General features: G+C 41.1%; 1 protein-coding gene across 7 annotated transcripts in view; it reads right to left on the reverse strand.

The window, feature by feature from the left end:
* ep400 (E1A binding protein p400) overlaps window positions 1-15,207 on the reverse strand; it is a 31,328-nt gene that overhangs the window by 2,672 nt on the left and 13,449 nt on the right. For 3 of the 7 annotated variants that reach the window (XM_065964067.1, XM_065964082.1, XM_065964095.1), the window contains 29 exons: window positions 14,531-14,700; window positions 13,922-14,109; window positions 12,634-12,933; window positions 11,093-11,266; window positions 10,205-10,357; window positions 9,875-9,945; window positions 9,459-9,748; window positions 8,945-9,147; window positions 8,394-8,563; window positions 7,887-8,083; window positions 7,623-7,734; window positions 7,144-7,437; window positions 6,981-7,055; window positions 6,703-6,837; window positions 6,560-6,604; window positions 5,902-6,055; window positions 5,544-5,779; window positions 5,227-5,400; window positions 5,090-5,137; window positions 4,841-4,977; window positions 3,597-3,653; window positions 3,416-3,494; window positions 3,071-3,244; window positions 2,919-2,964; window positions 2,732-2,838; window positions 2,345-2,546; window positions 2,110-2,249; window positions 757-993; window positions 272-446 (listed from right to left, as the gene is read on the reverse strand). In XM_065964067.1, coding sequence (XP_065820139.1) covers window positions 272-446; window positions 757-993; window positions 2,110-2,249; window positions 2,345-2,546; window positions 2,732-2,838; window positions 2,919-2,964; window positions 3,071-3,244; window positions 3,416-3,494; window positions 3,597-3,653; window positions 4,841-4,977; window positions 5,090-5,137; window positions 5,227-5,400; window positions 5,544-5,779; window positions 5,902-6,055; window positions 6,560-6,604; window positions 6,703-6,837; window positions 6,981-7,055; window positions 7,144-7,437; window positions 7,623-7,734; window positions 7,887-8,083; window positions 8,394-8,563; window positions 8,945-9,147; window positions 9,459-9,748; window positions 9,875-9,945; window positions 10,205-10,357; window positions 11,093-11,266; window positions 12,634-12,933; window positions 13,922-14,109; window positions 14,531-14,700 — 4,543 coding nt within the window. The remainder of the gene's footprint in view (window positions 1-271; window positions 447-756; window positions 994-2,109; window positions 2,250-2,344; window positions 2,547-2,731; window positions 2,839-2,918; window positions 2,965-3,070; window positions 3,245-3,415; window positions 3,495-3,596; window positions 3,654-4,840; window positions 4,978-5,089; window positions 5,138-5,226; window positions 5,401-5,543; window positions 5,780-5,901; window positions 6,056-6,559; window positions 6,605-6,702; window positions 6,838-6,980; window positions 7,056-7,143; window positions 7,438-7,622; window positions 7,735-7,886; window positions 8,084-8,393; window positions 8,564-8,944; window positions 9,148-9,458; window positions 9,749-9,874; window positions 9,946-10,204; window positions 10,358-11,092; window positions 11,267-12,633; window positions 12,934-13,921; window positions 14,110-14,530; window positions 14,701-15,207) is intronic. The other 4 variants (XM_065964085.1, XM_065964070.1, XM_065964075.1 and 1 more) reach the window with 3 other exon arrangements.

Raw genomic sequence — 15,207 nt, forward strand, 5'->3', positions numbered from 1 at the left:
ACATAATTTAAGAATTAGTTCAACAGATAATTTGTAAAGGCCACATGGACCTGAGAAGGAAAAAAGGAAAGGTTGCTCACTGTCAAAGAGATCTTATGAGTAAAGCAGTGAGTATATATTAATTTATCCAACACTTTTAAAACCTACAGTTGTAAAGTGCTCCACAAATACCAAAGATAATACTCATTTGTGAAAAAATAATTCATTACATTATAAAAACATGTCTGTAAGATGGCTTTGTCTACAAGGCTGAGTTTGTAGAAATGTTTACCTGTTTTCTGGGCCTGACTGATAGCCATACTGATGCCAGCTACAGTGACTGGCAGCGTTGTGACTCCAGCTGATGAGACCACAGCTGGCACAGAGACCACAGGAGGCTTGGTGAGGGTCACCTGGGCTGTCTGTCCTGCCTGGGCCTGAATCTGGCCCTGAGTGGGTACTCGAGTCTATGAAAGTGAACACAGACAGAATTAATGCTAATACAACCAGAAGAACAGGACGAGAAAAGAGGACAGGATTTTAACTGGACAATACTTTTCAATGTCTGTCATACCTGGTCTCTGGATCACTGTTGTTACACACCAACCATGTTTTGAGATGCTTTTCTCTAGATATATTTTTAGTAATATGACCAATCTTCTCTTTTGACTCATACGTTTAGGACCCATGGCGAGTTTTTTTACAATGTATTTACTCCCAAAAAGTGTGGAAATTCTCTGTCTATAGACAAACAAACCATTATCTGCTCAGTCTTACCAGTCTGGCCACTTGCAGGCTGGCCACCGTGGTGCCAGTCAGCACCGCTCCAGGTCTGGGTGCTGCCACAGCCGTCAGCTGGGGATTAGCCTGTGCAGCCTGTGCAGGTTGTACCTGAGCAGCCTGCTGAGCTCCTGCAGCCTGTTGGCCCTGAGCTGCTGCTGCTGCCACTGCTGCAGCGACCTGCTGCTGCTGTTGCTGCAGCTGCAACTTGTGCTTGTGCATCTTCAACAACTCCTGTAAACACAGATCAGCAGTTAAAGATAAAGTAACTGTTTTCACAAGCCGTTTGTAAAGCCCTTACATTGTTTGACAGTATTGTTTCATGAGGTCATTTGAAGTATTTGTTCCATTTGTATACACTCCAAGCTTTAATACCTAAAGGTCAAACCCAGATAAGAGGGTTTTTTTTTCTAACTAACAAAAACGGAGGTTGTATTTAGGGGTGACCCTTCCTTTTGAGCTTTCTTCAAAGTTTTGTTCGACAGAGCCACAGTGGACTGCCAATCTCAATTGAACACTGCTTATGACACAAGGATCATTCCATTTCAGCTTAATGGGGGTGCTAATTTTACATAGATTTGTCTGTTTTCTCCAAATAAACCATGGCTTATAGCCTATCTTGGTATAAATGTCAACTTACAAATACATTTAATGCATTTCTGAAAATATCTAGTACTTTGAATTGATCTCCTTAGTGTGTGCATGAATAAATCACCCGAAGCAGCATATCCACCTCTTCAGAATTTAATTGGCTACAAGAAATGACAGTCATCTGCACTGTTGCGTGCAATTGGTCGTAACAGAACAGGGGCAGGCACCTCCTTTCAACTCAGGCTCTCATTGGCTTTTAAAGGCCGGGAACAGTGAAAATGATTTCTATAAATGAATAAAATAAAAACCAGCTGTAGAAAAGGTGAATCAGTCCGTGGATCTTTTATGGTTATAATTTGTTCAGATTAAATCTTTCAGTGGATTTGTGCGGAAGACAAATAAGATTCATTACATGCGTCTTTTCTTATGTTGCAAATGAGAATATGGGTTGTATCAAGAGGGCTCATATATGGCCCTCTATATCTATGCTTGTATGTTCTTTATCGACCTGAACAACTGAATCAAAGAAAAAGGAGAAAGATTCAAGACGAAACACAACAATGTTATTATCTGATTCCCCTGCACCCTAATATTGTGCATGTAAAACAACCTTCTCAAATGTTAGTTTGAAACAGATCCAGAACTGTGACAAAACTAATACGCAATCTCAAAGTTACAACTGCTAGTATTTTCCACTTTATCCCACGTGGGAGAAATTGCAGTTTGTGTAGCTGTTGTGTAAAGATTGAGGTGGTGTACCTGGGGTTTGCCCACTGCTTTGATCTGTGGTGAAGCACCCTGCTGCTGCTGCTGTTGGTGCTGCTGAAGCTGCTGCTGACGGAGCATCTGCAGATGTGCCGGGGTGAGAGGCTTTCCTTGTGGCAGCTGCATACCTGTGGCTGAATGGAGAACAGCAAACACATCAGATCAATAAAACAACAGTACATGTGCATGAGGCTTTTATAAAAAGAAATGCTTTTGTTAAGTCCAGTACCTGGTGTGACCTGAGTGACCAGAGGGCGGGTCTGTGACTGCCCGGGGCTCAGAGTCGTAGAAACGACTGCAGACGCTGTCACTGGGGTAACCGCTCGAACACCTTGACCTGTAGCTATGGCAACCACTTCTGCCGGGGCAGCAGCAGCTGTGACAGCCCTCTGTTGTGCGTGGACCACCTGGGCTCCGGTTGCACTAGCAGGCTGAACAAACAACAACAACAACAGCAACACAATGAGAAACACTCAAACAGTAATAACTAAGCTGTGTACTGAGTAATGTGGGTGTGCTCTCTGCTTCATCCAAAGGCTATTTGCATCAAGAATTCCTGTTAGTCAGTAGGTGGCTGATTTCTGCCAGAGCAGCAGTAATAATGAGCTTGACTCACAGACAGGGTGCCTGGGATGACTGGAGATGCCAGGCGTTTGTTGGCCTGGAAGGGACTTGGAGGAACTCCAGCTACTGTGTTCACAATCACATTCCCCCCTACAGTGGCTGAAACAAACAAAGAGAAATGAATCAAACACTGGAACACCAACAGATCTTTAATATGAACCATATGAGTGTCATCGTACCCGCCTGGATGGTTGTGCCCACGGTGGCATTTTTTATGGCTCCCGCCTGAAAATCACAACAAGTATGATTAAGAGCTTTGGCTATGTAAAAGGCTTATTCAAGATCTTAGTATATGTAGAAAAATATCAATGGTGGATGCTTTGATTCTAACCAGAACTGCTGCATTAGGAACAGCAGCGGTTCCAGCCACTGCGGCAGTCTGGGGGACCTGAGCCTGAATCTGACCAGCAGCAGGAGCCTGAACCTGGCTGGTTGCAGCCTGAGCCTGGGGTGCTCCGGTCTGCTGCTGTTGTGCCAACTGAGCCTTCTGCTGCTCTGCAAGGGCCTGCAGACACACATACACAGAGACACACATTACACTAAATTAAACACAAATGCTGTTAGGAAGCGAAAAACAAGAACTTCTTTTGTCTGAAACACAAAGCAGATGCTCCTGATTGCTCTCCATAACAACAGTTTGGGCACAGAGTTAAATACCCTCATTGTCAAAAATAACCTTTTTCTCCTTAGCAATCCTCTCAGCACGTTGAGATGCCACCTGAATGGGAGGTAGAGGCTTGTCGTAGCTGATCCCGCTGAAGTAAAGAAAATCACATGTAAGAATTGAATCCTAATTGGAATTGGAAGAAGTCATTAGTAAAAAAAATAAAAAAAATAAATGGAAATATTAAACACACCTTTCTGCCAAGACTGAGGCATGTTTAGGATTCTTCTGGAATGGATTCATGCCAAGCCTGTAATCAGTCAAATTTAAAGAGATATACTTCAGTGGTTGGAAGAGAAAACAAGACGTTTATGCAAAATGCAGCAGCACGACTGGTCTTCAACCTTCCTAAAAGAGCACATGTCACTCCCACACTGGCTCCCAGTTACTGCTCGCATCAAATTTGAAACTCTGCTGCTCGCTTACAAAACAGCGACAAAAATGGCTCCTCCTTACTTTAACTCTCTCATCCAGGTCTACACTCCCTCCCGCCTACTATGCTCTGCCAATGAAAGGCATTTGAAAGGCAACCATCACAACAGGGTCCTAAGATGCTGACTAGACTCTTCTCCTCTGTTGCCCCCCGGTGGTTCAATGAACTTCCAAACTCCATTCGATCTACAGAGTCCCTCTGCACCTTTAAGAAAAAGTTAAAGACCCAGCTCTTTCATGAATACCTACTAACTTAATGATGATGGTCTCCATATTATTGATGATGATGATGGTAATGACAATGGTTTTTGTTTGACAACGACGACTTATAAGATGGTTTCTATACTGATTAGAGCTCTTAAGAACTGCCGTCAATGTTGTGCTTTGCCTCTGTGCACTGCATGTCAGCACCTGTGTGTCCAATCAGACTCAAAGCTGATCGTTTGCTCTTACTGACATTGGTTCCTTTTTTCTAGATCCTTGCTTGTGTTGTACTTACTCTCTGATGTACGTCGCTTTGGATAAAAGTGTCTGCTAAGTGAATTGTAGAATTTATAACGTTTCCACTCCTCAGCTAGAAACGACTCAAACTGTGGATTTTAACATCATCACTCCATGTCAAAACACTTCTTCATAAGTTGAAATAATGGATCACATCCGCTATAGGCTTACACATTGCTACATTTCCAATAAAAACAGTAGAAGCAGTTGGAGCTGAACCTGAAACCTGAACTTTCTTATTTAGAAAGTGCTTTTAAAATCTGAATACAGCTGACAGTAATATGAAAAACCTGCATCATTCTAAAAGCTGTATTTATAATTCCACATTCAGGGTCATCAATTTTACAAACACTGAATAGCCAATAAAACTTTTGGTGAATCACAAGTTTGCTGTAAACTACAGATGTTTTTTTTTTGTTATCCTGTTTACTTGCACGAGCTACAACATTGTTGAACATGAAAAAAACATTTGGCGGAGGTGTGGTAATCGCAGACAGTACTCACAGTGGTTTGATTGGTGGACTCCTTTTACTGGCGATGATCTTCATGAGCTCAAAGCGGCTGTTGTAGAGCTGAATGTGAGTGGCATTGTCATCCTGTGTGTAGATCTGAGATGTTCTTAGAGGACGGCTGTTCTTAGACTGAGAGAGGACACAAACAGAAACACACAACACAAAGAAACAGAAGAAAAGTGAGATCAGGGATTCAAGGGCAGGACACATTGATCACAGAAAAATGAGCAGGTGAAGGTACCTTGTATATGCTTTTGGTTTTCTTCTTGGGGTTAGCCTCATACACCAACTGAAAAATAGAAACAGAGACATGCTTTAGGTAAACAAGCACAATCAGAGTGAGTTCTTGTTTGAAAGAAGGTTGACTCTGTCTGTTACCTTGCCCTCTTCTCTGGGTATGATGACATTCTCGTAGCGGTTGCGACACTGTTTGGGCGAGCGGTAGATGCGGCTGCAGGAGTTCACAACATCGCTGACAAGATCCCAGTTCGGAGTGTGTGCAGGAGACACGATTGTCAGGTTCAGAGGCAATTCCAGCAGCTGCTTCACAGCCTGTCAGACAAACAGCAATGATATTAGTATTTTAAATATAGCTTTAGTCTTGCATGAGGATGTGAACTTCAAGGTTTACTCATATGTATTAAGAAAGCTCGGAAAGTAAGAACATCATAAGAGCAGGTGAGAGGGGCAAGTACCTGAAGAAGAGCCCAGTCCTCACTGATGAGCCATTCTGGGTTGTCCTGGCCAGCCTCCATGGCAGGTTTAACCAGCGAGGGGAGGGGCTTGGCAAAGGGTGCTTGCTGCTTGAGGGAAAAGTTCTTCTTTTGGTCTTTGCACTCACGTCGAACTTTAAGCATGCTGGCCTTTTCAAACAGGGAGCGTGGAGGAATGACAGTCTCCCCGTGGCCCTTCTTCTTCTTCCTGGCTGCTACTGGACAAAAAAACCCAAAATGTTTCTATGCAAGTCAATGTATATGTAACTAAACATGTAATCAGAGAGAGTGAAGGGCTCATACATTATGGTAAAGAGGCTCATGAAAAATGTTCTCTCACCTGAGGGGTCCATCTTGAGTCTCTTGTGCTCCTTGCGGACGTAGACCGGAGGCAGTTTGGCCTCTGGCATGGGGGTGGTGTCATACATCAGCATCATCACAGAGTCGATGTAAATGTCGTTGTCATCTTGTGGAGGTGTGGGAGGAGTCCAAACCTGTGACGAGAAGGGAAAAGACAGAATGTGACTTTATGATATGTCTCGATACAAAAAATGTTGATATGGAAGATGGGAGCATATCCAAATTCTACAAAATCCCACAGAAAATAGAATCATTTTCCAGACCATAAATGTTAGACTTGGAGATTTCTTGGACATTTTTTGACAGTAGAGCAAATAGCAAACATGTTGTCACATAAATAAATGTTATTAAATATAATATAAACTTCTCGCTATGTTTATTTTACTGTCTACAAAAAACAAAGATGAACACAGTTACAAATAAGTAAGTGTTACTTTGCTGATATACTACATCAGAACTCTCAAATGACCAGAGAAGCTAATATGGTCATTTTTGACACCATTACAGTTGCAAAGAAATGGGTCAAAGTGGGAATCTAGGGGCTTAAGTATTTTAATACTAATGAAGACCTAAAAATTACTAAAATACATAAAACAAATAAAAACGCTTTTCATACTGTGATGAACCCTGTCTCTTACCGGCATGATTTCTGTGTGGCCGTCCTCTGCATCAAACACATACTCCTGTTAAATCACAGAGAAAAGATTATTGTCAACAAAGGTGCAATACAATCCACACACCACTCCTTGTTTGATTAGCAGAGATCTCAATGGCCACCCACCATGTTGTAGGCATCCTCTCTGGTGTAGGTGAAGAGGTCTTCATCTCCCTCTATCATCAGCCGCTCGTCCTCCTCCTCTTTCAGCTTCTGCAGCTGCTTTAGCTCCCAGCCTCTCTTAAAGCTCTCTAACTGCTCCTGAGGGGGGAAAAAAAAGGCACACAAAACATTAACAGTCAGATAATGACACCAAAGGGCAAAATGTACAATGAAAAGCCATCATCTACGGGCAGAAATGATTTACACGAAAAAGAAAATGTATTTGTTACAGTAGAAGTTACCTTGAGAGCAGTTTCATCGTCACTGATGTGGAGGTACTCAAGGTAATGCAGCGCATACTTTTCAATAGGTGTGAGCTATTGAGGTAAATATAAGACAGGCATTCAATGTATGCTTGTACATCCAATTTTTAAGTAACAGTGAACAAATTAAGCATAAAGCTACCTGTTCCATGACTGCGTTCAGCTCCTCTTTGTGAGCGGGCTCTCCTTTAGCTACACTCTCTGACTCTTGGTCCTCCTCTGTCAACTCCTTGCCTTCTAACTCCTCCTCCACCTGCTGCTGCTCTTCTTCCTCTGCTGGAGCATCCAGATTGATGCTGTGCAGAGCTTGGATGTAGGGCCGAGCCACTCTGGGAGAGATGGCTTCAGAAGATGACGGTTCCTGATGAAGTACCACAAACTCCTCCACCTTCTCCCCTGAGCCTGCCTCCACCTCGAACAGATCCTGGATAGTCCGCTGCAAACACAAAATATTGAGACAATTACTACACCTCATGGGTTTATTAACCTTTTCTATCTGTTGGTCTTGGTGTAGAAAAAAATTAATTATTTTCTTATATATGCATAAATAACCTTCAAAGTTTGAATAAACGTAAAGCAATGACAACAAATAAAGGTGTGCGCAGTTTCTGAAAGTCTTACTTGTGTGAGGAAAGCCAGGGTGTAGTCAGTACCCTGAGCAGCCACCTCTCTGATCAGATCCTTGGTGCCGTTCTTCAGCAGCTTCTCTTCAATAGAGTTCCCACTCTCTAGCCTGGGCAACACACAGAAAATGACCAAACTAGTATCAAGTTTCTTGGGTTTTTAAAAAAAGGTTCAAAATGATAGCTAGAGTTTTGACACACAAAGTAAAGCAACATAGAAAAGGGGACGTCAAAATTGACTTCCCTGTGTTGACAATATTACCTGTATATGTGTATATCCTTAGAACGGCCTATTTTTTCACACCACTCCTGTGTGCGGGCATCCATGCTGGGATTGAGGTCTGTGTCATAGAAGATGATGGTGTCTGCATCAAACATAGTCCCGACTGCAGAACAGCAGCGGTTTGTCAGGATACTGCAGAAAACCCTCCTGTTCCTGTTGAACCTTTTTATATTCTCCTGCAGGGACATGACACCAACACATGAACAAACTGAGTCAGAATTCTGAACAGTATGATGAACTTTCATAGATCATGAAGAGAAAAGACAAGGAACCCACACACACTGCCCATCAAGGCGCATGCTCTCCCACGATTGGTTAACCATCACGATAACAGAATTCATGACTGTAACTATATAAATCATTTACAGCCTCTCAACAAAAGATTTATTGTGAGGCTGTGGTGTTTGTAACACTGGCTGAATTACAATTTAGGAGCTTGTTATAAATATGCCTAGTCAGAACCACTTTAAATAGTATTCATTTTACCTGTCGTTCATCAGGAGTGAAGCTTTCATCCACTCGCACATAAGTCAGCTGCCTGTGATCGAGGAAGGCTTCCAGGATGTCTAACATCTTCACCATCTGAGTAAAGATGAGGACACGACGGCTCTCTGATCTTAACTTCTGCAGCAGAATGGCGAGAGCCTCCAGTTTACCTGTGGAAATGAAAAATATGTCAAAGTGTTATTCTTGGCAAGGTCAGTTGTTTTAGCTTGTGGTGTTTCAACAAGGATTATACTGGCTGCAGAGACTCTGAGAATAGTAGATCTAAAGACCAAAAATGAAAATATTTTCATCTGCCAAAGGGGGACCTGGCAGAAAAGGTTTGGTCTGGTCTAAGAGATGGTTGGAAATGGAGGGCCGATTACTCTCATACTTGAGAAAGGTAAACTAAGCAAAGTGTGAGACGAGTGATTGAACATGTGTGTGCAGACTGATTACAGTGATGTTTTTACATGTAAAACATTTAAGTTTTTTCTCCTCTTGCCAGTCTTAGCGTGCTAATAAGAAGTAATGAAAACAGTAATTATGCTAACCTGAGTCCATCTGCATCAGCTGCAGGTCAGGAAAATGGATGAGACTCCTGGATGTAAATTGGTGGATATCAGCACCTAGGGGTGCAGAGGCCTCTTGTAGCCGACGTTGAAAGGATTTCTGATCCAGCCGGTAGGGAACCGGTGGATTGGCTGCATACAGTTGAGGAGGTGGGGCTACAGCTCGAGGCACCACACAGACCAGTCTACAAGATGACAATTGTAGTCAGTGGTTGATATATACAATATATGTACATAAGATAGTTATAACAGGAGTTGATAATAAAATATCTCAAATTGCACTTTAAATAAAACTATCTCAAGTTTTTAATATCTGCTTTTGTGGTGCATATTCTGCACGTTTAATATTGCAATGAAATTGTTTTACCACACCCTCACAGTTCTTACTATATGGCTATTTAGCCAAATATAACCCCAAAGAGTTGATAAGAAGAGTGTTTAATGATGGTTAAAAACATCCGCAGTACAGGACAATGGAGATTTTGTGTTAAAGTACCTCTTGGTTATGTTGTTTGCAGCCTCCAGGCGGTCCTCCACAGAGAGCAGAGTGGACTGCAGTGTAGAAGTGCTAGTCATGCAGGTTCTCTTGGCCCTCAGGCAACTCTCTATGCCCACCCACCTCCAGCCTCCAGCTGTCAGGGCCGAGTGACCCGGCTCTGAGCTAAGAGTGCACGCCTGCAGCAGGTCGGAGCCATACAAAACTCTGCGACTGCAGCGTCGCTCATTCGCTTCAAACAGGCGGCCCAGACGCTCTTTCAGCTGCTGAGTCTTCTCTTCTGATGACTCCTGAAGATTACGGAGGGAGATGTTACACACAAAGGTAATTAGTCATTTTTGTTGAAGGCATAAAAAGACTTCAAATTGAAAGCAAACGTTGTCAACATGATTTTGACTGAGATTTAATGAACTTACCTGAGAACCAGCATTAGTAGCAGTAGTGAGCTTGGTTGGGGCTGATGTGGCATTTGTAGACACACCCAGAGCTTAAAACAGAAATATACAATGTCCATAGATTACTTACTTGTACTGACTTACAAATACAGTACTATGATATTTTCCCCCCAAAAAACAATCCAAAATAAAATATGTGTGATTATACAGGGAAGGTAGTATTTAATAGCCTTATTAAATGTATATCTATTTTTCATTCTAATAATACAATGGAACTGGATGATGTTACTAAATAACTCAAGAGAATTCAGTTAATCATACATAGTAATGTCATCACTATAAAAGGGGCACCTTGTTGGCCTGCTGACAGCGCAGGATGAGGTGTGCCAGGTGTAGCTGAGGCATTGGATGCAGGAACAGCTTGTGGCATTGCTTGCATCACCATCGATCCCTGGGGCCTGATGAGCTGCTGCCCGGGAGTCGACATAATCTGCAGGATGTTACCTAAATAGACAACACATACTATTAGGCGTACAATATCAGATGCATTTTCTCAAAACCTAACACTAGTTTGAATAAAATTTGAGACCTGTTTGGCCATCAAAATAAATGTAAGAGAACAAAAACACATGAATGAAGATGAAAAAAGTTTACATGACAAGGTGGAAACTAGTGGATACTGTGGATGAATTCGATGCTGTTGTAAAGTGGTTGTGTATTTGTTATTTCTTAACAGATACTTGACTCTGTCTCCTGCCCAGGGACTACAGAGGTAAATTAGCTTATAGCGAACGTCTAGTACAGCTAAGTGGCTGTACACTGTCCCTGTCAAAATAAACAAATAAAAAAGTGTCTCTTTTGTTAGTTTTCATGAACTTTGCTGAGTTGATTTTTATTTTTTTTACATGTAAAAATCACAAGTGAGTCACAATTAAAATGTCATAACTGCTTTTTGTTTCTCACTGTTGACATTGGTGATGTCAGTGTGGATATGCATCATTGCTGACTACATATTACCTTTCTTACACCAGATGTGCATTAATTACTTTTAATGAATGTCTTTTTAAAATGCAATAATGTAAAGAATTTACAAAATTCATATTGTGCATCCCGATATAAAAGTCTTCAAAGTTATCACAACTGATAATTAATAAAATGCGTAACATGCATGAAACTGAAAAAAGAAGAAGAAGAAAGAATGAAGAGAATTAGAGAGTATGAAAATGGGATGTACATTACCGAGGGTACCTTGGATCTGCAATGGCTGCCCGGTGGTGAGCTGACGGAGCTGGCTGGGAGACAGAGTGAACTTGTTTCCCTGAAACTGCAGAGTGACTGGAGTCTCCTGCTGTGAGATACGATTCTGTGTGCCGGCCATGTTGGCCAGTTGGGCAATCTTCACCACATCTCCACCTTCAGAGGAAAGAAAGAGCAAACACTTCATCAAAGACGGCATTAATACGTCTGCAGAATTTTTGGGACATTTCAAAAAGTAACACTTTTTTTTACTCTGCATCAGTTAGTTGAAGGGTGAAAAGAGACAAAACATGCAGACCCAGGGTGGATTAATCAGAGAGTGAGCACAGCCGCCCTCCACAACAGAACCATAGCAGCCTCTTACTTTAAAATGAAACTAATCCTGAAGGGGGGGAAAGAAAATGTCTAGAAGGCAGTCCTCAGGTGAGACAGAGAGCCTAAAACATGACACAGGTAAATCAGAGCACTCGTCTCCCTACACGTTACTGCTCAACGGGAGGCCCACATTAGAGTCGGCATCCTGAAATTTTTAATTCTGAACAACCTCTATCATTTTTTTCTCATCTCTGATATGGCTTTCAATCAACCTAATTTGATTTAAATAAGACAATACATAAGAAGTAATTTAAATGTTGTAATTAAAAATGACATGATGTCTCTCAGATCTCTAAGGCAAAAGAGTATGTTTACAACACAAAAGTATGAAATGATGTAAGATGTTTAAAATCTTCAGAGCTAAGCAGTAATCAATGGCAAATGATAAAAATCTATCTTTGATTAAATAACTTTTGGATTAGCAACACTTTGTGCTTTAGGAAGGGTTCAATTTTACTTTGAAAAATTTTAGCTTTTATGTCTTTGCTTCAAAATTACACTTAAAGGGTTTAACAAATCTTTAGTTCTGCCATTCAAAACGCAATTATTTCATCTTATACATCTTGTTGATAAGGCTTCTCCGTACATGTAAAAGCAGAAAGGGTTGGCAACTTCCACATGCTTTGCAGTGATGTACAACTTCAAAGTGAAATCGTAACATTGGCAAGAAAAAAACAAAACAACCAAAGCGTTGGGATTTCTTCCTGCAGCTGGGCTGATGCAAGAGACAAAAGAAAATTAGTAAACTGGGAAAAAAATAATTAAAAAGAAGGGGGAGGAAATAATAACTCAGTTAAACAGTGTAGTGGTGTGCGCTGAGTCGGCCACAGTGTTCATGCAGGTTTCGAGAAAGAAACTGAAGAATACTCAGGCTGTGGAGATGCTGCTGATATGGCTATTATGTAATATTAAGGGATCCTTTGTAGGTTTATTGTTTTATGCTATGTTATTTTTACTTAAATCTTCTGTTACAACAAATTCTGCACAAGTGCCATTAATGTCGAGCCCAATTACATAGCCAGTACTCTGAGGGAATAAAGACTGAACACATATCAGCAGTTCCCCAAGTGAAGGCCTCAGTGAAGAGCAGCCCATACTGTTGTGCCAGAGGGTGGAGGGTAATTCTGAGAGGGAGGGAGGCCACTTACTAGGCAACCGTGCCTGGGCCTGGGATGTTAGAACCAGCCTCTGGGACAGTAAGCTTGGCTGGATTGCATGGCTGGGGGCTAGAGCTGGCCTGGGGACCTGTGTTAATCCAGGCTGGTTAATGGAAGCTAATGAGCCCATAACTGTGCCAGTTAAAGTCTGGCCCAAGGCCACAGACGCTGGCCCCAACACATGCTGCCCAACGCCAGTGTTCCCAGAGGAGGCTACAATGGAGGCGGCAGTGTTGCTGCTGCTGATGACAGGAGGGGTAGTCAGGGCTCTCTGAGAGGCTGTCCCGACCGCTGTGAAGTACAAGGCACCGGGGTACGGGGCTACATGTTAGCTGTGACCCAATATTTGGTCTAATTATCAGTAAGGTCATTGAACATCCTTCATTTATTCAGCTGTTGAGGACGGACTAAGCAAGCAGTATTAGGGATGTAATAATATGAACCATGGTATTGATATACTGGATAATATAAATACATATTTAACCTAACATTGAATTAAGTGGGTGTGTCTGTAGAATAGCAGGCCCTTCTGTGGGTGTGCTCAGTGCCAACAGAACTTCCTCCAAGCAGTAATTGGTTTCTTTTTCCTGCAGCTTGTCATCTTAATAGTTTACTTTGAGCATTGATTCTTCTATAATACCCTCCACTATTACATTCCCATTTGCATAGCTTTAGTATTTATTTGATCAATAAGCTGTTACAGGGGATCACAGCATGTAGTCAACAAACAAAGTAGTAACATGGAATCTGTAGTTGCCTCATATTTATTCTTGCCATAATTAAATGCAACCTTTAAAGAGGAAAATGGCAAGCCCACCAAGTATAAATGTAAACAAATGTAACCTCCGTAGTATGATTTTATGATGCTATGTGAGTCTAATTGGTGTTAATGTTTATATGTTACTAAAGCCTCTAACCAAAGGTAATTTTCTGTCACTGAGATAGACAATACATTTTTTTTAAATTTTGAAACCTGCAAGTGAAGGTGTCTGTACTTCTCCATGAGGTTGAACAAGTACCTCACCTTTCAAATTTACAGCACTGTTTTTAAAAATGTACAAAATATAAATAAATGCACATGTCCATTGTCTATGTTTTCTTAAAGTCCCTTCAAATACATGTGTTATACACATGTACATTCTTTAACGCACACAGTGCAAGCACATTTTAAACCAACACAACAGCTATGGGTGTTTACATTTGTCATATTAGGATTCCATCTTGACTCCTTTGCCCAGTGTAATACAAACAATCCTGTCATTTACTGAAAGGGTCTTACCTTGAGAAGTGGCTGTAGTAGTTGCAGAGGTGACAGGGGACTTGCCTCTAGCCTGAGCTGCTTGGTTGGTTGTTGAAGCAGAGGTGCTTGTAGCAGGAGAGCTTGTCGGTGGGCGCTGGCCTGCTGTACTCGTTATTGTAGCAAGGCGGCCCTCTGGCTTCGTCCCATACTGCACCGGCTGGAACAATCTGATGCAAGAATATCAATGTTATGATAATAAGTTAACATTTAGAGCAAATCAAAAGATCTCCACATGAATCCTGCATTGTGAGATTTTTATCACATCTTATAATCTGTAATCAACTCTGACTGAACATTAATGCTTGTATCATTTTTACTTTTTATTCACTTCTTCAATTGTATTGCTTTTACTTTACTATCATTTTTTTTTTTTAGATCTTTTGTTTCTAATTTAATTCTTCAATCTCAATTATTCTTGCTGACCTTTTGCTTTTGCATGTTGTAGACACAATGTTTGGCTTGACTATTGATGCTTATTCTTTTATATTCCTGAATTCTTGCCTTTGCTTGTCTGTCAAAGCACCACATAAACATCTGTTTTTAGAGGTGCTATGTTAATAAAGTTATTATACTGTTCTTATTGCTGACCTCATGGGTTTTATTGGGCATGGCTTTGGTCGTGGTGGTGGATCTGGACCAGTGTAGATCTCCTCGATGAGCTGCTGAGTGACCTTCAGTTTGGGTACCGCCTCTTCAGTCTGATACCGAGTCAGTCTGTTCTCATTATTGATCAGATCGAATATCGACATGCTGGCGATCTAGGAGGATAGAAGACAACAGCAGAAGTGGATAAAGGTTGATTGATTATTAATTTGTTATTTGCTAATATTCACATTTTAATCATTGAAAAATATTTGACATATGCACAAGGTTCTTTGCTGTAAAATATTGATGATAACAGGCAGGTTCAAAATAAGAATTTAAAAATTTGAAATCCTTTTCATCTAAAAAACAACAAACACTAATCATTAATATTAGTATTAATAAGTGGAGCAACATTTTTTTCAGTTCAATTTATAATAAAGTCTTTCAAAAGTTTAAAAATATAATGACACGTGTCCATCCCATGTTGCTGGAATCCAAAGTGATTTCTTAACACTGCTAGTTCTTTCTGTATAATGTAAACTTCAATCCATATATAAGTTGCACCGGTATATAAGGCGCAGTCTGTTTCTGATTTCTATTGCGTTCAGTGAAGTCTTCAACGTGCAGTTTGTGTACAGCTGTGTCGCTCTTTTAGTTCAAATTGTTTGCGCATTGTGGAG

Source organism: Labrus bergylta, chromosome 2 (assembly GCF_963930695.1).
Source record: "Labrus bergylta chromosome 2, fLabBer1.1, whole genome shotgun sequence".
In the NCBI taxonomy this organism is placed as follows: Eukaryota; Metazoa; Chordata; class Actinopteri; order Labriformes; family Labridae; genus Labrus; species Labrus bergylta.